The following is a 25,570-nucleotide window of genomic DNA, read 5'->3' as shown; positions in this document are numbered from 1 at the left end:
GCCCCGCTGTGCCGTTAAGCCGGCCGACCTGCAAGAAGTCAAGGCCACCGCACGCAGAGACTGCTGAACGAGACGCACCCACGTGACTGGAGAGGAGGCTCGGGGGGCCAGGGGCCTGGCCACAGGGGCACCACCCCCTTAGAAGGACACCAGGATGTCCCCAAAGCACGGCAGCCCCGGGCCAGCTGCGGACAAGGACCCGGGGGCAGAGCCCAGGCGGCCAGGGGTGGTGATGGCGGGGGAACTGGTGGGAGACGGGGGCCCAGATGCTGCTGACACAGGTGCGTGTCAGTGGGGCCCGCCTAGCTGACGTGACCACCTGGGTCTAGTCCTGATGGGCCCCCCACCTGCAGCGCACCATCGGCTTTCCGCCTCGGGAACGCTCCTATACATCCCTCAAAACCCAAAGCGAGGGCCCATCCTCCAGAAGGAGAGGCCTCCTCTCTGCCTCACTGAGCACCTACTGTGTGTTAGGGACTGCTCCGGGTCCTGGACGCGGGAGGAGATGAGGGCCAGGAGGAGTAGTAAATGCGGTGGGCACAGGCCCACTGGGGGGGAGGGGTCCTCCGGGGCCTCCTCAGGGCACATGGTGCTCACACCTCACAGAGGAACAATCTCAGGACACCTCTGGACACACAGTAGGAAATCGTACCCTCAACAGGCTCTAGTCACGTGTGGCTTGGGCTCACATCTGCACACACGGCAGGCTCTCATTCAGCGGACCCCACCTCAGCCGGGGCTGTGGACGCAGGCTTCTGCACACAGTAGGGCTTCATCTTCCAAGAGGCGCACGCGTCCCCAGTGCCCCGTGACCCAGCTTCCCCCCCGCCCACCAACGCAGCAGACGACCCGGCCGGGCCTGCCCACCTGCCCCAGCCGCAGGCCGGCCCTGGGGAGTCTCGCGGCTGAGCTGCGTGCCACTCGGCCCAGCCTGGCTCCCCTCCAGCTGCCCGAGTCAGAACTGACCCCCTAATAACTCGATCCATTATGTCGGAGCAGAGTTCCTGGAAACCAGCAGGAAGGGCAAGGCTTCTGTGAATCATCTGAGCCGTTTCTTTTAAACCAACAACGGGACGCCTCTCCCCTCCCCGTTGGCTGCTGCTGCCCCTTGCCGGGAGGCGGTGGGCGACCCGCTGGGTGGGGGCCGCAAGCAAGGCTGGACCCCAGCAGCCCGAGAGGAACCGGGTCATCCCTTCCAGAGGGCCAGGCCCCACCCCTCCCCCTCTGAGGCCTGGCCGAGCTCCTCCCACCCCGAGGTCAGCCTGCCTGGGGACTCGGGCCGCCCGCCAGTGGCAGTATCTGCATGATGGCACCTGCCCCCCACCCCCCTCCAGGAGACAGATGGTGGAGAAATCAAGGGTGGGCCCCAGGAGTGGGGGCCTGCCGGTGGCTGCAGGGCCCAGAGCGACCCACCCAGACTCATGGGCCCAACAGCCCGCTGCTGGGATGAACAGACGGGCCTGCCCCTGGTCCGGGCGGTGGTCAGGCCCCTGGGAACGCCGTCCACGTTCTCAAGGACGTCCGGGGACCCAGGCATTACGTCCATCCCAGGAGGCGGCGTCTGGGAAGGGGACCACCACTGTTCCAGGCAGGCGGGGGTCCTGATCACCCCCACCCCCATCCCCCGGGGGAGCAGGGCTCCTGACCTAACCCCACAACAGCAGGAAGGAGCCCGGACTCCTCTCTGGAAGCGGGCAGTCGAGACTCACCAAACAGTGCAACGCTCTCTTCCCGCTAAAGCTCTGTGCTGTCACAAAAGAAACGCTATGTTAACACGTAACGGGTTTTTACCGTTTTACACGGATTCCTACGCGAGGACTTTCAGATCTGTTGCTTCTGAATCCGAGGAAAGCGAATAAGGAGACCACGCGCAGCACAGAGGCTCCCGGGCCGGTCCATCTGCAGACCCCGCGGTTTGGGACCTCCCGCTCCGGAGGGTGGCTCCGCTGTCGTCAGCTACCACGCTCCGCAGTATCTGGGCCTGAGTCACCTCGAGCCAAGGGCTCCCACGCGCCAGAGGACATCTTCCAGCGCCCAGCTGGGGGCTCGGGCCCAGCCCCACTGCCTGCTGGGTCCCACTGGTCGCGCTGCCCCCAGGTCCTGAACCCCTGGTCTCTCAGGGACCCTCCCCCTGACGGTGGCCGGCCCCTCCACGGTGTGAGTTCCGACCGGCCTCCAGGGGCGACCACGCCACCACATGCCTCCGACGTCCACAGGGACAGAAGCTACATGAATGAACGCGTTGCCACACAAAGGGGTCCCCACGCCTCCAAGGAAGGGTGGCCCCGTCCCGCCAAGACCTGCCCAAGGTTGAGCAGGCACCACAGGCCTGGGCCTGAGAGTTCAGGTGGGAACGGGTCCCACCCTTCCCGTGGCAGGCCCTGGCTGTGCTGGGCCCTGAGGCGACCCTTCCTGGGCAGGAGCCCCACAGCCCGCCCCCACCCCTGCCTCAAGGGCTGGCTGCCGGCAGAGGGCCGCACTCTGTCTCTGTGGCTGTAGGAAGCCAGCACAGAGGAAGCTGGTGCTTTCATAATAAATCCCGTAATTAGGGAATCCCCGAGCTCTGAGGAGCGCGGGCATGTGGTCGCCTGCTGTGCCCACGTCTCCGGGTTCCCGCCGCCAGGCGCATGGCGTGCTGCCCGGGGGAGATGGGCACAGCCCTGTGGGTGGGAGGGGGGCCCGGAGGGCGGGGACCAGCCGGAACCTGGGGATGCCGAGCTCCGGAGGAAACGCAAGGGCCGTTCTTTGCACTCGGACACGGAAGACACGTTTGGAGGAGGCTCTGACACCCCCTACCCCACTGGCACATTTCTGGAAGTTTCCACGAGGCTGAGGTTCAGCAGCGTGAGGCTTTGCAGTACGGCTGCAGGCTCCACGTGGAGTGGAGGTACCAGGGAGGCTGGACCGAGGTCAGCAGGAGGGCTGAGGGAAGGGCCGTCGTGGGGTCTGGAAAGCTTCAGGCTGGCCAGGGCCGATCCTGGTTTTGGCCTGGCCTTCGCCCCCCACCCCGGGCGCCCCCCCTAGGAAACCGGTGCCCCCCAAACCTCCAGGGCCTCCACCCACAAGAAGTGGGGTGCTGTCCAGGAGGCATCCATGAGGAAGAGGCTGCTGGGTGACACGGGGCCCCAGAGCACACCACGGGGAGAACGGGTGGGCAGGCACCAGTGTGGGTGGAGAGCTCTGGACCATCTGGGGTGAGACCAGGATGGGGTGGCCAGAGCTGGGCTGAGGCCTCTGCACTGGGTAGGGGTGATGGGGGCTGGGGAGGATTTGGGAAGGGGGTGGGGGCTGAGCTGGACCTGGGGACCCGGCCAGCAGGGCCCCACGAGTTGCCTGCGTGGGGCTGCACCGAGGGACCGAGGCAGCTCCTTCCTTCCCCAATCAGTGCACAGCCTGGTGGCCCCAGGGCTTGGTGGTCAGGAGCTGCAAGAACCAGGGCAACTCCTCCTACCCCCGGTGGCTGTGAGGGACCCCCTCAGCCCAGTGCCCTCCCGCTATTACCACGGGGGGACGCCCCAAGGCTAGGACACAGCAGTGGCTGGGCACGCCCACACAGGAAACAGGACAGCAAGGTGTCCACCCCCCTCCCCCCTCCCCCCCTCCCCACCGGCTCGCCCCAGCCCCGGAGGCCCCAGGGCCCTCTCGCTGCCGAAGCCCCGCCAAGAACCCTCTGCAGAGCATGTGCTGGCAGGGGACACCAGAAGGGGTGCAAACCCGGTTGGCATGGCAACCAGGAAGCCAGCCGGGGCCTCAAGCAGATTGTTGAGCGCCGGGAGAAAAATGTATTTCCTAATTAAAGTCGGAGAGACAACGGTGATCCTGGGGCAGCATTGGTGACTTGGAGAGAACTCTGCTCAGGGGAGCGGTTTAGACGCTTTTAATGACCTGGTCCCCGCCCCCTCCCTCCCCGTGTCTCTCTTTTACGGTAAAACTCCAGACAAGACCAGAGACCACAGCAGAGTCGGCCAGGCTGCCAGATTCCTCAAAGCTCCCAGGTCCCACGGGCCCGCCCCCTGCAGCCCTGCTCCTGGGGGGCCAGGCCGCAGACCCCCAAAGGGCCGGAGGGCATGGGGAGGTGTCCACCCCTCTTGAGGGAGCAGGTGGTGCCTGGCTGTCCACACAGAGATACGTGGGGGGCGGAGGGCTGGCTGGGGGTGCTCGGTCCAGAGGCGAGGTCCCCCCTCCCCATGCCCACCAGGCAGCTGCAGTGCGTTGGAGGCGGGAGGCGCCCTCGGAGGTGGGGGGGGGGGGGCACCGTCTCTTCCCGCCCGCCCTCCAGAGCTCTGCAGATAAACAGTCTAAATTAGGAATTAAAACATCCCTTGTTCCCACCAGCCGGCAGGCCGTATTTCAAACGTGCAGGGAACACCCCGGCCGCTGCCTGGAGCCCCAAACTTCCTAACATAATTCTGCAAGATCTCCAAGGCAGAGGGGAGGGGGCTCGATGGGGCACAGCTCAGTCACCTGGGGCCAGGACTATCTGAGCCATGGGGCACAGGCTGGGGTCCTGGGGACACCCCCCTCCCCGCGCACACTGGAGTCAAGCCACCCTGCCCCGGCCTCCCTTCAGCCCCCAAGAAGAGGGGCAGGGGAGCGCGTGGCCCCACAGCTGGGCTCCTCCAGCTGGCCCCCTGGGAGGTGCCTGGGGCACCGGGTGCCCATTGGTGGAGGGCACGGCGCTGGGAACCACCACCCTCCTGACTGCCCGGCTCTCTGCCCAGGAGGAGGCCTGGGTGGGCACGGGGCAAAGACTCCCACGCTCACGCACGGCCTGGGGCTCCCCTGCACTGAGGCTTCCTGCCCCCCCCCGCTCCCAGTGGGACCTGCGGGGGCCCTGCCTGGAAAGGGGCACAGCTCTGGGACAGAGGGAGCTCCGTGGCGGAGAACAATCCTCCGACAGCAGAACTTAAGGCCTCGCTCCAGAGTTCCAGACGCCTGGCCCTGAGCTGGGGGCCGCCTGCTTCGGCAGGGGCCCGCGGGTGGGCCTGGAGGCAGGCAGGGGAGGGTACTGCGGCTGGTAGGGGGGCCGCCACCTTCCTGGGGGTGGTCCTGGGAGAGGACCCGGGGCCAAGGCAGAGATGGGGGGAGGCAGCGCGTCAGGAGCTGAGAGGCGGGGTGTGGGGGTGGGCTTCTCTGAGAGCCTCCTGTCCGGCATCTGAGTCTACCCCAGGGCACGAGGACCGGGTGACTTCTGGTGCGTCTGCTCCAATCTCTTCACCAACACCCTACGCGGGGCCCCTGTCCCCCCACACCCATCGGTCCCAGCCACAGTTGGTAGTGTGCACACGCCCACAGCAACCGTGATAGGGACGCGGTCTGACCCACAGGGGCCAGACGCCAGGGGGCATGCCAGGGACCTGGCCCTGAACGCCACCCAGTCGCCTCAGGCCGGTGTGGGGGGGCCACACGGCCCCCGCGAGACACCCATTCTCAGGCCACTCACCGAATGTCTGCTCTGACCCCCCGGCCACAGAGGAGTCACAGCTGCCCAGGACCTACCACCGCCTTTGACGGAAGGCCCACTTAGCAAGTTGAAGTCGACATTCCTTCCGGAAGCAAAACCTGACGGTGCTCAGAAGCAGGACTGAGATCCCAGTGGTGAGAAAACACGGGCTGTACAGATGCCCACGGGGCCCCCCTGCACGCCTGGATGCAGCTGGACAGCAGGGTACAGCTGGCCCACCGATCCTGGTCTGATGTGGGGCCCCGGTGGCCCCAGGCATGAAGCCACCAGGCTGCCAACTCCAGGGAGCCGGCCAGGAGCACGAGGCCACGAGAGGCCCCTGGGGGACCACCCTCTGACCTAATGGCCGACCCTCGGCCCACGGTGTCAACCCAGGGAGAGGACACCCTGAGGGTGAGGCGGACTGGTGGCGGGGACAGGGAGCCATTCAGGCCTCGTGCCTCTGCTCCCTGCCTGCACCCATCCATCCAGACCCTTCTCCACCACCCAGGACCTCACAGGCCACCAGGTGGCCGTCATTACTGCGTGTGGGATAAGGCACCAGCCTCCTCTCTTCTCAGGACAGAGGTCCCACGGCCTCCTGGTTGGCGCAACGTGAGAGAGTCCAGGCCTCGTGGGACCTGAACAGACCGATGCAACCACGGGCCAAAGAGTTCCAGCAGCAACGTAGACAGCTGAACATGTGACACCTCCCCCCCTTCTCTGCTCCCCACTCCCCAGTGGCCCCCTGACATCAGGAGATCACTCTGCTATCTGCAATTCTCTAGAACCTTCCCCACATCCTCTCTGCTGTCCTGAGCACCCCTGAGCCATCAGCCTTAGGCCTGGACGGAAGCAGCCTGTCAGCTCACCCCAGATGGGTGGGGGGTAGAGGGGCGGGCTCTCCAGGGCCGGAGGCCTCAGCCTGGGCTCATCTCCACAGGCTGCTCGGTGGGTGGGGGCCCCAGGGGCCCCAGGGCTGCCTCCCCCTTCACCCGGCCCCCAGGGCTGCCTCCCCCTTCACCCGAGGTCAGTAGGACCCCGTGAGAGGCATGCTCTACAAATGCAAGCCCTGGGCAGGGTCACCCAGAGGCTGGGGCCAGCACGAGAATGTATATGCAGCTGGCAGGGGCCGTGAGAACAAGTGTTGCCCCAGTGAGCCCTATTTTAGGCCCGCAGCTTAGCTGCTCACTGCCAGGGTATTTCGGAGCGGGGTGTTGCCAGGGGGCCCCAAGGCGGGTAGCAGAAGGGGGACGGGGGGTTTGTGTCTGGAGGAGTCCACATGGGCCAGGAACTACGTGTCAGGAGGGCGTGAGGGAGGCTCGGCCCCACTGGGAACCCTGCCCTGTGCTTCAGGGGGACCAGAGATGGCAGGACCCAGCCAGGGCTGCTGGGCTCTGGAGAGGTGCCTTCCAGAAGTTCCTACGTTGAGATCCTAGCTCCTACGACCTCAGAACGGGATCATGCTCGAAGATGAACCTTCCAACCAGCGATGCAGGTAAAACGAGGCCGCTGGGCAGGGACTCTTGTAACAAGAGGAGACCAAAACAGACACAGAGGAATGACTACGTGACGACAGAGGAAGCAGACGGGCACCAGCCCACCCAGGAGAAGAGTCTCAGGAGCCCGCCCGCCTCCCCTGGACCGCGGACTTCTGGTTTCCAGCATCGAGAGACAGTAGATGTCTGTGGTTTAAGAGTCTGGTCTGGGGTTCCCCCATACAGCAGCCCCAGCTGATTAATACAGGGGTCGAGGCTCCAGGTCGCCCCCAAACAAGGCAGCCCCACACAGGAGTTGGAAGACGGTGTACTCAGGAGTCTAAAGGGCCTGGTGCTCCCCAGGAGAAGGCTGAGTGGGATTCAGAGCTCATCCCCAGGGCGTGAGGGAACTCTGGGGGGAATCAGGGCCTATAGAACACACTGGGTATTACCCTGATGGAGACCTCCATTCCTACCAGAGCCGCCTCCTCCAGGAAGCCCTCCCTACCGACACCATCGCATCTCCTATGGGACACAACCTGGGCAGAGCCGCCTACCTCCCCACGTAGCACCCACTCAGGCAGCCAAAAGGTGTCCCAGAATGACCCAAGAAAGAGCCAAAACCCCAAGTCAGGAGCCTCCCTGTCTGGCTCAGGGTGGCAACATGGTGCCTCCTGGCATGGCTGAGCCCTGGGCAGATGGCCCGACTACCGGGAGCAGAGTCCACCCGCTTCACATGCCTGTGCTGAGACCGACCCCCCACCCCGGACGCCCACTCGAGGGGAAGAGCCAACGAGGGGATCGGGGACACCCACACGGTCACCCATCACAGGGAGCCCCGGGCCTCAGGCTGGCCGTGGCAGCAGGCTCCTGGGGGTGAGGTGCGACCACGGATGGTCACTGTGGGCATTCCTGCCTACCCACCCTTGCCTCGGAGGAGTGTGGTCCACCTCTCAGGATACAGGTGTCCACGCTCCTTCTAGAACGTTCTCCCACCACCAGGTCTGGGGCAGACAGAAGCGTGGGGGTCTATTTCCCACGGCTGAGGGACCACGCTTGTGGCCCCTGGAGGCGGGGGAGGGGGGATGGCAGGTGGCAGGGATGCTCATGGAGACGGGCGTCCGAGGAGGTGGGCCGGGGGCTGACCAGATTCGCTAAGTTGCTTTATGTAACTCGGGCCAGGCCAGGAAACCGGAGCCCGGCTGGGGATTAGTGACAGGCGTCGCCATGGCAACCTGATTAGTGGGAAACACGTCGTGTTTGGGAGTGCAGCTCAGCTCAGCAGAGGTAAAAGGAGCCCCAGAGATTCATTAGCAACAGGGTCCCATGGCAACCGCACCAAGCTCATTAATAATTTTTTCTTATTCCAAGTGTGGGTGTTGAAATTCTCCAGAGAGCTGAACGGGAACGGAAGCCGGACGGACACACACACGCACACACGCTGCCCGGCGCCGCCCCGCCCGGGGCTCCACACCAGCACACGCCTCACCCCACCTGTGCGCCCGTCTGTGTGCCAGGACACGGCGCTCGGGACCCGCGTGGGCCCAGTGGCCCTGCCCTGCCTGGGCGACCCCTCAAAGGGAGACCCAGCTCAGAAGTGTCGTTCTGACCCCGAGTGGGGGTGGGGGGGCTGCCAAGACCACCTCCCAGGGGATGCTCGTCCTTCCCATCAGCAGGAAGGAAGGCGGGGAGGGTCCTGCTTCACCGGGCGTCAGGTGCTCCCCGGCTGCCTCCTCTGGGAGGACCGCCAAAGTTACGGCAGAGCCTCGGGCTCAGAGAGCCCAAGTTTGGTGGGGCAGAGGGTTAGCACGCACGCCCCTGGGACGTCCCCCGGGACACAGCAATTCTGCTCTCGGTTGTGCACCCCGAAGACTGGAAACGGAAACCCGCATACGACCGTGCGATGCCCACAGGCGGAGGCAGCCCCAGGGCCCCCAGGGCTCGCTGTGGTGCGTCCACACAACAGGACAGGGTACGGCCACCGAAGAGAACGAAACCCTGGCAGGCGCCGCTGTGTGGACCCGCCCAGAGGACGTGACCTCGCGGACAGAACAACATGTAAAGGGCCGCACGGCGAGGGATTCTATTTCTGTGAAACGCCCGGAAGAGGCAAATCTGGGGACAGAACGCTGACCGGTGGGGGCTGGCGGAGGGGACGGGGTCTCCTTTTGGGGTGAGGACAAAGTTCCAAAAATGATGGTGATGGCTGCACGGCTCTGCAGAGACAGTAAAAACCAGTGAATTCCGTGCTTCTGCACGCGAGGTGCGTGAGGTGTAAATTACACGTCGACACGTCTGTGAAGGAACGAGCGTCTGGGCTCCGAACTCGGGAGACCAAGCAGAGACCTGCCCTGAGCCTCAGCTTCTCCCAGGACACAGAACTCGGGTGACGCCGGCGAGGGGCTCCGCACAGCAAACGGGGCGGTTCCCCACCCCTGTCCCTTTGCCCCAGGGTCAGAGGGGACCGGTGCCTGACCCGCAGGGCACACCCACCTGCCGCAGGTGGGAACACGACTGGCAACCCAGCACGGGCCCCCACCTCCGTGCTGGCTGTGCAGGGCGGTCTTCCCCTTGGCCCGTCCTGGCACCATCCCAGAACACCGGCAAGTGCAGGGAACCCCTGCCACTACGCAGCGCGCTGGGTCTGGACGGGGAGACGGAACGCTTATCCTGGGGGCACGCGTCTGGGAGGCGGCTCTGGGGCAGACACACGGGGAGAGTCCTCACCCGGGGCACACCAGCCTGCTCCACGCTCCGGCCGTGCGCCGCCATCCACGCCACAGTGCAGCCCATGACCCGATCAGCAGCCACACACCCAGGGGCTGCTCTGTCACTCTGTCCCACTGAGCAGGCGGGCGACGGCTCCAGCCCCGAAGGGAGATCGCAAACACGGCAGGGACGGGCGGGAGGCCGGTACGTCGCTGGACTCTGGACACCAGGATACCGTGATGCGTAGTGATGGTGGCCCCTGTGCGTGCTGAGGGGTCAGCCTGGGCCCCCCCAAGCCCCCAGGGCCCAGACACCCCTCCTCTCTGCCCCAGGGCCCCGCCCCACCAGGCCTGACCAAGGCTCGGCGCGTGCAGGGCCAGACCCCCTCCCCGAGTCCGCCCAGCCTCTGCCTGAAGACTCCCAGGGTCTGTATCCCCCCTCCTTGTTCAAGTGACCCAGATTTCATGGTAGATTAAAAAAAAAAAAAAAAAAAAAAAGGCTCTGGAACGTTGAGGAAGAAGCGTCGGGAATGCCCAGTTCTAAAACGAGACCGTAGTCGGCAGATTTCACTTTGTGAGCCTCTGTGCCGCAGGCCCAGCCAGCCAGCCGCGCCCCCCGTGCCACTTCTGACCTCCGATCACATTCTTCAGACTGTGGCACGTGCCCCCAGCCCCCAAACTACCACAGCTGAGGGGGCTCCCAGGACACTCCCCACCCTCCAGGTGGACCGTTCCCAGGGGGTGGCCCCATGTCCCTGCCCCAAGCCCCCACCTTCGGCGTCCTCCTCACCGTGACTCCTCCTGCCGTCCCCCCCCCCCGCCAGCACCTCAGGTCCCCGCACGGATGGGCTGTGTGAGGTGTCCTCTGGGTCCTGGAACGGCCCCTGAACCAAATATTCCTGGCCCACACCTGCAGGGCACCCATGGGCTCAGAACCTCAGGCGCCCGGCCTGCCATGCCCGAGGGCACATCAAGGGCTCGCCAGACAGGTCCCCCTCTCAACACCATGGGACGCACGGTGCCTCCCTGTGGCCAAGCCAGCACGGCCGCCCTGCCAGTGGCCCGGGCTCCGGGCCGTGTCCTAGTCCCCCTCCACGAGGCGCTAATGCAGGCTGACTCATCGGACTGCGGCCGGCTGGCGACCGACCGCTGCAAAGACAAAGGGCCGCACGGCGGGGCGGACGATGGCGCGTGGCCCCCACCTGGCCCAGGGGACGCCCTCTGTGCTTCCAGACACGGGTTCCCATCTCTGTGGCAGGGCAGGGGCTTCAAGAAGCAGTGGGCAGGGCCAGCTGTTTCAGTGGACACCCAGGCCGCATATATGCCAGGCGCCCCCATCTAGAGGGAACAGCCGGGGCTCTCTGCCCCCCAACCCTGTGCCAGGTCCCTGACCCCACCGCCTACTCATGGCCACCCCAGCACCCGGAGGCACCCCTCCCCCAGGGGACTGTCCAGATTGTCCTCGGCCGCAGCAGGGCCCGGGTCTCACCTACCTGCCCCCGCCACACAGCCAAGCACTGCCCTGGCACCCCGAACAAGGCCCTGGGAAGCTAGGGGTCCTGTGCCTGAAAGGCAGGGAGCAGCACTGTCCTCACCCATGAAGTGAGGGCTGGGCTCTTGGGGTCGTGGGAGCCCACCCCAAAACGGAGGCAACCTCTTCTCTGGCCACCCCGTGGGCAGGGCCACTCTGTGGCTTCTCAGATGACAATGTGCCAAGGCCCCCCAGAATCCCCACTGCCCCAGAACGGGTCCCCAGCTGGGAATCCGGCCCCGATACCGTCAGCCCCGGCACCACTGTGGCCGTGGGACCTAACTGTACCCCCGGGGATGCACGAGAGCCCCTGAGAACACGGGGTTGGGGGGGGACCCTGGCTGAGTGGGGACCTCAGACTCTCGGAGAGTCTCCCTTGTCCTGCGGGGAGAGCCCCGAGCAGCGGAAAGGATGGTCCAGGGCATGTGCTCGACACCACGGATGACACTCCCTGGGGGAAGCCCCCCCAGGAGCCCCCGAGGACAGGAACACACAGCCACGGCCACTCCCTGCCCGTCCTCACGGTGGGGCCCACAGCAGGAGGGACACCCCAGGCCGGGAGCCCATGCCTGCCTCGCTGCCTCAGACGTCAGGAACACATATTCCGTCCACCCCAAATCGCTCAGAATGACTGATTTCACTGTTGGGTTTCCCTCTCCCTGGGTGGCTCCTTGTTGCAGAGCCTGACGAGGCACAGGTGACTGTGATTCATCCTAAAAAGGACTCCCTCCCGCTAAGACGTCCCTCACCTCGAGGATCTGCCCCCAGGGGGACCGCAGAAGGCAAGCCCAGTTGGGGGGGGGGGTGCCAGCTGGGGCAGGTGCCCTGGGGACCACGAGGGAGGAGGGGTCCAGGTGCCCCCAGGTTCTGATGGCTGTGGAAGCCCTGGGCAGCCCTGGGCTGCAGACACATCACCCCAACATCTGCCTGCATCTTCCCAGGACCTCAGTCTTGGTTCTGAGGACACAGCCATTGCCCCAGGGCTCCCCCCTCTCCAGATTCACCTCAACCGCAAAAGCCCGACTTGCACACATATCCACGTTCCGAGCTTCCCCGGAGACGTGAGTTTGGGGGACGCTATTCAAGCCAGCACGGCGGCTCACACGTGCCAGCTAGTGTGGACGCTGCGCCCGCCCTCTGCCCACCGTAAGCACACACCCTGCTTGCCCGACTCGAGCACCTGCCCCGGTGCACAGGAGGGGTGCCTCCTCGCCTCGCCCCAACACCGCTGCCCTCGTGTTTGTTTCCCTTCACCCCCTTCACGGTCTCCCTGGGGCCAGCGAGGACCCGTCCCCAGGCCGGAATCAAGGGCAGAGGCCAAAACGCACACACGGCCTGAGGGATGTGCACGCACCCCTTTTACCAACACAGGGATCGCCGTAACCGAGTGGAAAAGGTCAGCTGAAGGCTGGCCACTTGGGCTGCCCCAGAAGCAGTAGGGGTTCAAAGGTCGCCCCCGGGGCACTGAGTGGGTGGGGTGGGTGGCGGCCTCGGGCCTGGGTCCAGCAACACTCGCCATGTGGTTCCATGCCCAGCGTTGGAGAGCCTGGGGCGGGGGGCAGGGGGAGGGGGTCCGGGGGGGGGGCTCGCTCCTACAGCCACCACCTGGAGGGTCAGGGGCTGGAGGGGCTGGTCCCTCCGGGCCGGCTTGTCGGGCATCCTCCCGGGGGACGTGCCGTACTCGGCCAGTGGTCCAGACGATGGTCTCAGGGTGGTGGCCCAAGTGGCCCCCACCTCTGATACAATGGTGGGGCCTGGCATCAGAGAGACGCCCACCCCATGCCCCAGGCTCAGAGGCCACCTCCGCCTGGCTGCCTTGGACTCCAAGGACCCGAATCCCGTCCACACCACTGGCTCTGCTGCCTACTGGGAAACACCCCCGCCTCTCCCTCCTCCGTTAGCGTGTCCCAGACTGCACACCCCATGTGCAGACGGGGGACGGGATGGAGAGCAAGTCCAGGGTCTTCGAGGCCCTGTCGTCGGCTAGCCGGAGACTGGACTGGGCCCTTCAGCACCCGATCCGGGGCCCCCAGTGAACCCCACATTATCAATGACCAACAAGGACGATCAGATGTGACACAAGGGGAAACCAAAGAAAGCATGGGGCCACCACCACCTGCACGAAGGGACCATTAACCCCCTTCCTTGGCGGCCAGGGAGAGCCAAGGAATCGTAGAAGGCCCTGGGGCCTTCCTCCAGTGGGGGGACACTGGCTTCAGGCCTGCCCCCTGCAGAGATGCTGTCCCCCCGCCCTTGCGGCCCCCAGGCCAAAGAGGAGCTGAGACACAGGGCTCCTGCCGAAGACCACTGAGGTCCGGTCCAGAGAACAGATGCTGAGCCCTGTCCACCCCGATGTCCCCACTGTGCCCGTACTCTGACTTCCCCTGGACGTCAGCCTCAGCAGGGGGGGAGGGCAAACAGAGTCCAGAACAGAGAGGACAGCGTGACCACACCGGCTTGCTGCCCCTGGCCCGGCGCGTCTTTGTGCCAAGGCCAGGGTCAGGCTCTACCGTGTTCCAGCAGGATGGGCCGTGCGCCCACCGAGGAGAACCAGCGTGCGCGTGCGTGCCCACACAGGCAGGTGCATCGGGAACGTCCACTCCCTCCCTGGCCTAAACCGTCCAGACGGACGAAGCTGCGGCCTGGCCTGGGTCCATCCGACACGCGTGAGCAGCCAGGCCTGGAGACCACCAGCCACACCCAAACCTCAGGAGCCCGGGCAGGGGGTTCTGCGGTCCCCTTTCTGCCCTCAGCTTTGGCGAAGAAAGGCCGTGGTGGAGGCCGGGGACTGGGGAGGTCTGCTCTGGGACACGGACCTGGTCCTCACACGCGTCGCAGGCAAGGAAAGGGGCTCGTCCAGGGCCCACACCCCCCAAGAGCCAGGAGCGGCCCCCAGCCAGAGACGCAGGCGGCTCACAACACAGAGCTTCCTGCTGCTGGCGAGGACACAGGCGGCCCCCCCCTCCTCCGCCTCCCCTCCCCCCCGCACGCTCTGACTTCGCACACTCATCAGCTGCCCCGCTGATCACAACCCGGGGCCCTGCCAGCCCGTTCCCGCGGCAGACGAGGGCGAGGGCTCGGCGGCCCGACTCAGGGAAGCACACCCCCACCTCCCCCGCAAGGCGTGCGTCTGCTCCGTGCGGCCCCGCCCCGGGCAGAACGAGCTGCTACTCACTCGGGGAAGACAGCGCGGCAGAGTGGCCCCCATCTGTCACCCGCGGCAGGCACGGCGCTCTGGGGATGGTGCCCAGACCCGCTGCCAGCTCTCGAGGGCCAGGCTGTCTTCCCCTGCACCCCATCCTGTCTGGGAATCCAAGGCTCCGGATCACCGCGTGGGGCCTTCGCCTGACTGCACCCCCCAGGTCCACTTGCCGGGGAGTCGACCTGGGCCCGCGCAACTCCTGGGTGTCGCCGCGGTGTCAGAATTAACCACCGAGGGAGAAAGGGGGTATCTGGCTCCTCTGAGGCTCCCCCCCACCCCGCCCGCTCAAATACCCACTCGCAAGCAGAAAGAAAAAGGACCTTCCTAACTGGGCCTCCCAGGCTGTGCCGCCCCCTTCCAGGGCGGGCTCTGGACACAAACAGGACACCACGTTGGACGCCCCGACCTTCACTGCTTGGGGCCCAGCCTGGCTGCCCTGAATCCACCCCTGGGATGCCAGACAGGCTGGCCCATCCCCCGCACTCCTTCACATCCTCACTCTGCACTCGGGAGTCCTGCCAGCAACCCCGGGAGGCCGCTGTCTGGCCTGCCGCACCACCGGCAGGCGCGGGGAGCGACCCTGGACCACCCCGAGGGCTCCACCATGCCAGGGAGGGCGCCCAAGGCCTCCCTCGGCCAGACCAGATTTGGGGGGTCCGAATGCGACACCCACACAGTCCAAGGGCTCGGTCTGGGTGCTGGTGCCGGCTACGCCCTCACCTCAGTCCCGCCTCCAGGCCTCTGCCCCCAGGGCGCTCTGGACCTGCTCTTCTCTCCCTACCTCACCACCATTTCCCCCAGCCCGGTCTCCACACTGCCCCGACCTTGAGAAATAAGCCCCAAGGCCAGCTGGAGGCAGAGCCGTTCCCTGAGACCCAGGCCAGCCCGCCATCCTGCCTGCCATGCCCACAAGGCTTTCCTAGCCTTGGCCTCCTGCCTCTCCTTACCTGGGCCTCCTCGCAAACCCCCAACGGCTCCAAGCTTCACGGATACGTTCCCCCTGCCTCAGGACCTTTGCTTGTGCCATTTGCTCCCCAGCCAAGGACGTTCCTGTCCACGTCCTCCCACCCAAGTCCCTGTCCACTAAGCTTCTAGCGCGCCCCTGACCCCCAGGCCCCAACAGCCTCCACCTGGCCCACCCACCCCAACGCCTTCACTGAGATCAGTCCAGCCACACTCAGCTGCAGAATGGCTAATGGCCACACCTGGTCTCACCGTGACACACGCACCCAGCACTGACTCTGTGCTTCCTGGCCTCCGCCAACGAATCAGGCCACCAGTGAGCTCAACCAACACCAAATGCTGCCCTAGCTCAAAACCCCGTCAGGGCTGAGGTGCGGGCCCTGGACAAGCCTGAAGTCTAGGCCACTGCAGAGAAAACAAGCTCTCGGCCGAATCCCTTTCTGGGCAGCCCCAGGGCACCAAAAGCAATGGGGACACGGCCTGGTCCCTCGAAGGCGGACAAAACTCAACTCACACTAATTCTCCTTCCGAGGCCTGCCCCCCCTCAAAGGCTGCTTTCCTGTGGGAACCAGAAACCCATAAAAGCCTTCCTTTTCTTTCTCTACCACCAGCTCCTACCCATCCACACAGCCCAAGCCAACCTCACTTCCTCCAAGAAGCCCTCCTTAGCAACCCACAGAACCCAGGGAGGTGACACCTTACGGCCCAACTCTCACTTAGGAGAAACGGGAGCTCAGGTCAGTGTTCAGAGCCCTCCCCCTCAAACCCTCCAGGAGCAGCCACACTAAGAACATGACACCCCCAGCCCTGCCTCTGACGAGTACTCCGAGATCCGCCTCTCCACCGCTGCCCTCTCAGGTCTCGGGGACAACACCACCTCCCCGTGAAGCCCCCACCACGATACCCCTGTCTCAGCTGGGAGAGGGCAGGTGTCTCTGCATCTGATCCCCTCCGCCCAGCCCCAGAGAGATGCTCGGCGTGAACGTATGCCCTCGGGACCTCCTTCTTCACGAGCCGTGAGGTTCAGTCTCAGGGCCGCAGGGACCTGGCCTGCAGGCTGGTGACCGTGGGCCTGGGGCAGATACGCTACAGCCCGGCCGGCCCAGAGGGGCGAGGCCCCCACACTGTGCACACCATTTCTGTTTTGTGTCCCCTAATTCTACCCGGGCCAGGATGGCCTTCCCATCTGCCCCCCCAGGCGGGTTTAGTGCCTGTCCGAGACCCCTCCCGGCCTCTGGGAAGATGCCCGTTCCCCTGGAAGGGCCGGCCTAGGCACACCAAGTCCAGGGAAACAGACACACTGGTGCCAGACGAGGGCCCGAATCCAGGAACAGCACACTGGGATGAGAAGGAGCTCAGAAGAGGCACCCCAGGCCTGCATCCCCAGAGCACACGCAGAAAGCCCCGTGTGTGCGTAAGACAAAGTGCTCAGGGGATCACAGCCACAAGCTCAGGAAGGTGCACCTGTCCTGTTCCCGTCAGGTTGGTGGGGACACAGCGGGCTGCGGGACGGAGGGGGGGCTGCCCCGCGTCAACGCCCCAAGTGTCCTGGCCAGGACACCCACACCCACCATAAGCCTCAGGCACGGGTGGCGGTTTAACAGCCGGAAGCACGGGGTTCACCAGACACCTTCAAAACGCTGGACTTGTCCGGCCTCACGCCCCTGCCAAACGCTGGGACCTGTGAGTCACACAGGGCTCACCCAGCTCTGCCCTCCAGCAGCCATGTGACCTTGACACGTCCCTCTGGCTTCTCTGAGCTCTGTGCCGAGGTGTGTTCGGCCCCCGGCCCCTGGAGGTGCACCCCACCCCTGAGCCCCCAAGTGCCTCCTCGACCACAGCCTAGTCCCTCGACACCTTTGCCGGGCTGCAGCTGGCCTCCCCGGGGGCCCCCTTCCCAACCGGTAAGCGTCCCCGGAGGCCCCGCCCGGCCTGGGTGCTGGGACCACAGCAGCTGCGTCGCGCGTCGCAGGCGCCTCGGAGTCAGGAACCCTGGGGGAGCCCGGGCAGAACATAACCCAGCCACGCGGGCTACAACACACAGATCCCACCCACCTCCCTCTATAAATAAACCTGTGTAGGAGAGACAGCACTTGCCCCAAAAGTTCCAGCACGGTTATATTTTCGAAAAGCAAAGTAAATCAATGAGGGCACGGGCTGCCCCTGCAGGCTCCCTCGCTCTGCGTCGGAGGCCCCCTTAAGGCAAAAACAGATCAGGCGCGGTCATTTGCGCCGGGGTCATCCACTTAGTGCTCCCAAAAGGTCGGGGGGCTTAAGGAAGGCCCCTTCCTGCATTCCACTCGCTGACGGGATCCGGGCTCGGCCCGGGCTCCACGGACGTCAGCTGGGATTCTGCCAGCGTCTGGAAAGCGAGAAGCTGCTGCACGGAGTGTGGGTTCCCAGAGCAAACCCAATTACCCCATTTCCCTTTGACTTTGTCCTCTGCAGCGTGAGAGGCTCCCCAGGATGGGGAGGGAAGCAGCCGGAGGCGGCGGAAGTGCCCCGTGGCTACAGGACGCCCCACTGTCCGGCCAGGGCCGGCCCTGCTGACCCAGAGAATCTCAAGTGCTCTGAGCAGCCGTGCTGAGGCCCCGCAGACCCTTGGAGAGAACCGAGCCCCCCCTGTCCAAGCGCGCCAGCTTATTCTGAGTGCCCCCCAGGGCTGACACACGCCCCCAAGACGCGGCCCTGTATCTGCTGGAGGTCAGCGGCCATCCCCGAGACCAAAGGCCGTGATGTGCCCACCCCGCATGACAGATGCAGAATTTGCACAGAGGTAAAATGATCCCAGGATCTGAACCCCTGACCGCCCCCCCCCCACAGTTGGAGGAGACAGTGAGCTCCCCCGGCTGACAAACCCTCCCCCTCCAGGGTGGTCACGGGGAGCACACACACAAGGACACTAACCCAGCCCTGCCAGTCCCAGCCCCCACGGCCCTCTGGGCTGCAGCCCACCTGCGCACGGCTCCCCACCGCACCTTCCCTGCGCCCAATAACACAAACAACCTCGTCAGACGCCCTCAGGGACACAGCCTGCCTTGAAGGCCCGGGACACCCAGCACCCCCGGGGTCAGCCTCCAGAGAACACCGCAGCCAGGCACGGGGGCTGTCAGAAGAGACAAAGTGCAGGCCTCGCAGACTCTTTCCCTAGCTGGTCTCTGCACGAGCTTGGAGAAGCCGGTCCCGTCCCAAACCAGGGCCTCAGGGCACAACCCGCCACCACACCCACCACTCCCGGCAAAGTGAGGTGACCTGGCCATCTCCAGGTCAGAGTCCCGGAGAGAAGGCCAGGCCGGATGCTGTGCGGGAAGACAAGCCTGATGTCTGGGGGGGGGGTGCCCCCCAAAGGCCATCACGGGTGCAGGACACAGGCAGGCTCTGAAGCCTGCCGCCATGCCTGAGGCCGGCCCTGGGCCTTGGGACGATGATGACCTTCTTGACAACCAGAAGGTAAACTGGACTCAGCCGATGTTTAGATTTCGGAAAAGAGGAGCATGGGTTTTATTACTTTTCTTCCGTACAGATTCTTCTTTCACGTTTAATATTTACACAGTTAAACACACAAGGTAGAAAAAATATACACACACATTGCTCATTTTCACCTCGGTCTCCATTCTGACAGGGAAAGTTTACAGGCTGGTCCCCACCTCCATCAGCCTCCTGGCCTCGGCCCTGTCCCCCACTCCACGGACCCTGTCTGCCCAGTGTCTCCCTGTGGAAGGGCAGGAAGGCAGGGCGCCCACAGCCCGGCCACCTGGAAACCACTTCCCACCAGTAAGAGCCAACGTTCAGGATGGACAGGACCCCACTGAGACAGTCCCCAAAGGTCATCTGCTGGGGGGCCACCAGACCAGCTATCTGCATCCCAGAAGTGCCGACCCAACGCCAGTCTAGAACCTTCTCTGCCACTCTGGCCAAGAACAGAAAAGGGGCCCCTTCCCAGGGAAAGCACTAGAAGAAGGGACTCCACAGTGCAGAGCCAGCTGCGTCCCTGCCCCCCACCCCCAGCTGCGCATGACTTAAATCAGCCCCAGCACCGAGTTCAGCCTGGAGAGGCGAGTTCACAACCAACGTCACGGCATCTCTCCCTGGAAAAGGGCCGGCCGCCGCGCACCGCCTCCGGCCCCACCGGTCGATCTCCCGCGACGCTCGCTCGGAGGCGCAAAGCACAGGCTGGAAACTTTGCTCCCCTTACTCTACTTCCTTCCGGCCTCCCCCTCCCCTTCCCCGACAAGGGTCCCGCCTCTGATGGACATTCTGTCGGCCCCGGGGGCGGCCTTCCCCTCCTGGCCGCCACCCACGGGAGCCCTGGGAGTTCCGACTTCCCGCCCCGCCGACCCCTCTCCTCTCCAAGTCCGTGATGGCCTCGCCGCTTCTCTCCCACCCTCTCCCATCCCGGACGGACTCTGGACCCGGGACACTCCATTCGGGCACGCGGGGACGCCCCTGGTGCCCCCACTCCCGTGCCCTACGCTGCCCGTGCGCCCAGCCCGCTCCGGCCTCGCAGGGGCCACACAGAGGAGGTCCCGCGCTCCGGACCCCACGCCTTGCAGCCCGGCTGCCCTGGAAGGATATGGGTTACAAACCAGCCGGAGACACCAGCTGCGCGGCCGCGTGGTCTGCCCGAGGCAGAAGAAGACGGTGGCCGCCAGCGCCGGGTACGGGACGGGCTGCTCCTCGTCGGCGCCCAGCTCCGCGCCGCGCTCGGCCGCCGGGCTCTCGGGGGGCGACGCGCCGGCCCCGGACCCCGGCTCCGCCTCCCGCCCCGGCGCCCCGGGGCTCGCCGGGGACGCCCCTGTCGCCACCGCCGAGCCCGCGGCCGGAGCGCCCAGGGGCACTCGGACCTCGTCGGCCGCCTGCGCGCCCTCGGTCATGGTGGCAACGGGCAGCACCTGCGGGGTGACAGGCGGTGACCGCGACCCGGGAACGACACTCCTCGCCCGCCTGGGGAACGGCGGGGCTGCGGGAACAGCCGCGGTCGCCGGCATGTCTTTGTCTTCCCTTATTAGAGACAAATGCGCCCCCCGCCCCCGCCCGCCCCCTCCCTCCGGCGAGGGCTGGGCCGCCCCTCCCCCATCGCCGGGGCGGGGGGGCCCCAAGGGCGCCCTCGCCGGCTCCGCTAAGTTGAAGAGGGTCCCGCCGCGCAGTGGGGCGCGCGTCCCCCGCCGTGTCTCACCTCGCTCCGGCGGCCGGCGGCGTCCCCGCGGGCATCGCCCGGGCGGCGCGGTCACCGCGGACCCGGCACGGCGCTCGGCCCCGGCTGGAGCGCGCCGCCCCCGGCCCGCGCCCCCGGCCCCGGCCCGCCGGCTTCGGCTCCCGCTCCGGCTGGCCCGGCGGCGACGGCGGCGACCCCGGGGCGGAAGGGGACCGCTGGGCTGACGAGCCGGGGACGCGGGGCGCGGGGCCGGGGGGCGCGGGGCGGGGGCGCGGGGCGGCGAGCAAGCCCGGAGCGTGTCCGCGCGCGGCGCAGGAAACTTCGGAGTGAGCGGCGGAGGGCGGGGGCGGGGCCGGCGCGGGGGCGGGGCCGCAGGGGCGCCGAGAGGGAGGGGCCGCCCCCGCCCCCGCCCCGAGGCACGCGCGCGACCGACCCTCCCCCATCGCGGGGGGCACCCGCCCGTTCCCAGGGGCAGGGAGGGCGGGGCTGGACCCCTCCGCGCCCCCCACCCCCTCTCCGGGCGCGCGGTGCGCCAGGGGGCGCGCGCGGAGAGGCTCGGCGGGGGGCGGGGAGCGGCGCCAACGTGCTCCCCGCCCCCCGCTGCGGGGGCGGCCCGAGCCGCGGAGGCGGGCTCTCCCCTCCCCCTCCCCCTCCCCGCCGCCGCGCACCGCCCCCTACACCCGGGCGAGGCGGGCCGGGGTCGCCGAGGGGGCGGGGCCGGGCGGGCGTGGGCGGCCGCGGCCGTGACTGCTAGGCTGCGTGCCCCTCCCCCTCCGCGTGTGTGTTTTGGGTGTGACCGTGCCCGTGTGATGTGCCGCTGTGTCCGTGGGTGGGATTCTGGGTGCGCCCGCAGCCGCATCTCCCCCAGCACCCGCGCGCGCGCGCGCGCGCGCGCGCGCGCATACATGTGGCAGTTTCTGCGAACTTGTCCCGTGCCCACCCCTCCTGGGTGGGGACACGTGAGACCCTGCGGCCGGGCCGGGCCCTCCTGCAGCCCCCAGTCTCTCACACTGGGCACACGCAGAACAGGTCACTGAAGCTCCTGTGTTCCAGGGGTCCTTCCATAGAGGAGTCCTCGTGGGACCGTCGCTACCTTAGCGCCTGGACCAGACCAGGAAGGCAGGCCCCCACCAGGCACACAGGGAGACCTCCCCTCCGGGTGTCAGCGGAGGGGGTGGGGGCCGGGCCGGCTCCTGACTCCTCCCCACCCCAGTGCCCCGCCTGGAGTCAGAACCAGGACCACCGGTCACCACGGGTCACCATGGGACTACTGCTCTGGGAGCACCTTCCCCACCCCCCCAGCCAGCCTCCTCGGAGGGGCGGCTCCCTCGCTCCTGCCAAGCCCTCCCGCCCCCCCACCCCCACCCCCACCCCCCACCCCAGTTAGCGTGCAGAGCCCCACCACCTCCGGACAAAGAGCAGGCAGCTGGCCGGTCCTCACATGCTGCTCCAGGAGCCTTAGGCCTCACCGGCTGCTGGGGTGGCAGGGAGTGAAGGCCACCTGGGGACTCCCAGACCTGGCACGGCTGCCGCCCTGGGCTTCTCCACCTGCAGGGGGGGAAGGCGCTGTGCGAGGTCTCGGGGAGGCCCTGGGGGCAGCTGCGCCCTGGGAAAGGCACAGCACTCTGTGGGGTGGACGAAGGTACGGGAAGGCGTGCCCACAGTAGCTGCCGGGCAGGCCCCAGGCGGTGCCCTCTGCGCAGGCTGCTCACCGCTGAGCGGCACCCCCTCTTGTATATATGAACTTTTCAGGAAAAGGAAAAGATTTACTCTATTTTAATGTGGCTACTTAGCGGCCGAGGGCCACAACCAGTAATTAAAGTCCTCAGACAGCAATTAGGGCTCTGGCCGCGAGGAAGAAGGCTCTGGAAGAGCCCAGGGGCCTAGACCTCAGCCCTGCAGGGAAGCTTGCAAGGATGGGACAGACACAGAAGCCGAAGCAGGTCCTTGGGCAAGGGTCCCTGGATCCCCTGTTCTCCACACTCCTTACAATTGAGGGGGAAGCTCCAGATGGGTTTCAGCTGGAGGCTCTTCGTGGTTTGCTGGACAAAAATTAGCGAGAGGTCAAATGGGTACCGGGCCCTGGGAGGAACTGGGGACCCAGCGACAGGGACCAGTCCAGGCGCTGTTCTTGTTCCCCGAAGCTTCATTCCAGCAAGGAGGCAGCCAGTAACACATCCTTGGATGCAGGATGAAAACATTTACAAACTGTGTTAAGTGCCATGGAGAGCTGAGAAAGATGGGGAGCAGGAGACATATTGAGAACAAGAAAGCAGCCAGAAGAGGAACAGAGGGTTATTCCCAGCAGGGCAAGCAGCCTGTGCAAAGGCCCTGTGGCACACAGGAGATGGCTGAGGAGTAGAAAAAACCAGAGAGAGCCTGGGGTACCTATGTGCTAGGCCAGCCTTGAGGTGGGGTGCTGGGGAAGGGGAGGGCAGGGCACAGTTTCCACGGGTCCCTTGGCACAGGGAGAAAGCTGCATGTCATTCTGAACGAGACAGACTGTCACCCTTTTCTGTCACGCTCTGTCCTCTGGATGTCTGCAGAAAGGGCAGAGCCATGGATTTTTTAAAATAGACATTATTTTTTAAAGACAACATCTGTAACCTGACAAGGCCCATAGCCTTCAGAAACCCCGTGGCCCGTTTACAGACGGGCGGGGCCGTGCCGTCCCTCGAAGGGGCATTTTCTACCTCCTACTATCTTCCACTCCGTCTGACCGAGCTGAGGGCCCGCCAGAACCGGCCTCCCAAGGCTCTGCGTCCCCCGGACTGGTGCTCACCGACTCCCGCGTTCCCGGCGTCCAGCGGGACTGCCCCCAGGAAGCCACGGGCTTGCACCGGGCCTCCATGACGCTCAAGGTAGCACAGCCGAGGCCGGCCGTCATCGGCGAGAGGGGGTCTGCCCCACGAGGGGGTAGCCTCGCCCGGGAGGGAAAATGACGCTGAAAACGCCGAGACGGTAATACGTTCACGTTGCCGGAAAGGAATGTTCAGGAGACACGAGGCATAGGACGAGTTGGAAATTGGCATTAAAATTGTTTAATTAAACTGTACAGAGTGTTCAGATGTATTGTCTTTTAAACCCTCCAGGCCTCTGGAAAATTTGGTTCTGCTTTTTGCTATTTACTCTGTTTTTTTAAGGGCAAAGCTTTTCCTGGACAAAGATCTGGCGTGTGCGTGGGGTGTGGGGGAAATGGCCCCTTAGCTCAGTGGGAGGAAAGTAGAAACAGGCTCCGCCCCCCTGGGAGAAGGCCTCAGCCCCTTGAGGTGTGTGGCTGTGGAACATTCCGCCTGCCTTGGGGGGCCCTCCGCTTTGACAGTCCGGGCTGCGGGGCAGGGGGCAGTGTGGCCACCTCTGTCAGGACCCGGGGGCAGCCTCCGGAGCTCAGGGGCCTGTCCAAAGCTGCCTCTGCAGTGCTCACCTTGCCGTCTGCTGGCCCTGTTTGCTTTCTGGGCCAGACCGTGGCTTCCCGTGGGGTTGGCCCGTGCCTGTCCCAGGTGGGTGGACAGGAAGGGCTTAGCCCACACGAGATTGGTAAGAGCCATGGCCAGAAGCCAAGGCTTGGGGAGGTGACACCTGGGTCACCCGGCAGGTGAGTGTGCCGGGCCGGGGTCCTCGCAGCGCGGCCGCTTGGTGGCTGTCGGGCACGAGTGGAGGTGAGCCCCACTGAGCCCTCTGGGGTGCTGAAGGGAGCTCAGGCCTCCAAGCAGGGGCCTGGGCCGGCAGGCGGCCGACCCACCTTGACCTCCCCCAGCCCCTTCGAGCCCGACGCCGAAAGCCAGGCCCACAGGTGCTCCCCTTACTGTGCGTGCGGCTGGGCCAGGCTCCACAGAGGGTGGCCTTCGGGACGGGCAGCCCGGGCCCCTGCCCAGCCAGGCGGCCTCCAGTGACAGGTGCTTCCCATGTTAAAATACAGGTCGTCGGGGTGCCTGGCGGGGGCTCGGTCCGCTAAGCGACCGACTCTTCATTTCGGCTCTGGTCACGATCCCAGGGTCACTCAGCGTGGAGCCTGCTTGGATTCTCTCTCTGGCTCTCTCTGCCCCTTCCCTGCTCATGCGCTCTCCTCCCTAAGAAAAAAACAAAAGAACAAGTTGCCCAGTTAACTTGGAACGGCAAAGAATGAATACTTTTTAGTACAAATATATCCCATGTAACGTATGGGACGTACTTGTACTAGAAACAGTGTTTATGTCTGAAATTCAAATGTAACTGGGTGTTCTATATTTTCTCTGGTGACCTTCCTGCCGGCAGCAGGAGGTGAGGTGTGACAGAGCTGGGAGGCAGACCGGGAGGACTGAGTCAGGCGCCTTCCGTGGGGCCCCAGGGTGCTCACCCCAGGAGTCCGTGCACTCTGAAATAGGCACCGGGGAAGGGGGTGCTGTGCTGGGGCGGGCGGGGGGCACCTGACTGGCACCAGCGAGCTGGCCCTCGCCTACCTGCTCACACGCTACAGGCTCAGACGGTTCGGTTCCAGCCCCAGGCCTGCCAGCTCAGGTCACCTGGGGTCGCTGTGGAGGGGGGCTGGAGGCCGTGGGGTGTGGCTTCGGCCCCCCAGTCTCCACAAGCAGGTCACTCCGAAGTGTGGAACCTTCCAGACCTTCATTCTGCAGGTGCACAGCTGCAGAGGGGGCTTAGAGCCCGAGCAGGTGGGGCGGCTGCGAGGTGCCTGGCGCACAGCGTGCACGGAGGGGCGGGCGCCCACTGGAGGCCGAAGGTGCCCGCGCTCGATTTGGGGCACCCACCTGCCAAGCTGTGCATGTGCACCACGGGGCCGGGGGCCCGGGGACTGGCTGGCAGTTGGCGGGGGGGGGGGGGGTGGTCCAGGGCCTCTCAGCATTTCGGATGTGGCTTCGAGTCTCAACTGGGAGCGGTAAGGTTTCCATATTAGATGATGGAGTCTTAAATGGAGCTGAGCACAGAATCTGTCCGTTTTGTTACAGGTGGGTTGAAAGGTGGTGGAGGGTCTACACACCCTCACCATCACCGCGTGTGGGGCTTACCCTTTCCCGTCCCTCTCCTCCTCCTGTCGCTGTTGTTCGAATACGCGGAGCTCCAGGAGGGTGGAGAGAAGGTGGGGGGCACGGCTG

The 25,570-nt window shown here is 65.6% G+C and overlaps 1 protein-coding gene across 1 annotated transcript in view; it reads right to left on the bottom strand.

Annotated features, from left to right (window-relative positions):
• Positions 1-21,040, bottom strand: part of LOC128774695 (translation initiation factor IF-2-like) — a 35,212-nt gene extending 14,172 nt beyond the window's left edge. Inside the window, exon 1 of the mRNA XM_053893789.1 lies at positions 20,502-21,040. Within this exon, the coding sequence (XP_053749764.1) occupies positions 20,502-20,923 (422 nt within the window). The 5' untranslated portion in view covers positions 20,924-21,040. The remainder of the gene's footprint in view (positions 1-20,501) is intronic.
• Positions 21,041-25,570: the final 4,530 nt, after the last annotated feature.

The sequence above is a fragment of the Panthera pardus genome, unplaced genomic scaffold, assembly GCF_024362965.1.
Source record: "Panthera pardus isolate Hobbes unplaced genomic scaffold, ASM2436296v1 HiC_scaffold_4, whole genome shotgun sequence".
NCBI classification, from domain to species: Eukaryota; Metazoa; Chordata; class Mammalia; order Carnivora; family Felidae; genus Panthera; species Panthera pardus.
Note: the sequence above shows the minus strand (reverse complement) of the source record. Positions and strands in the feature narration are given on the sequence as shown.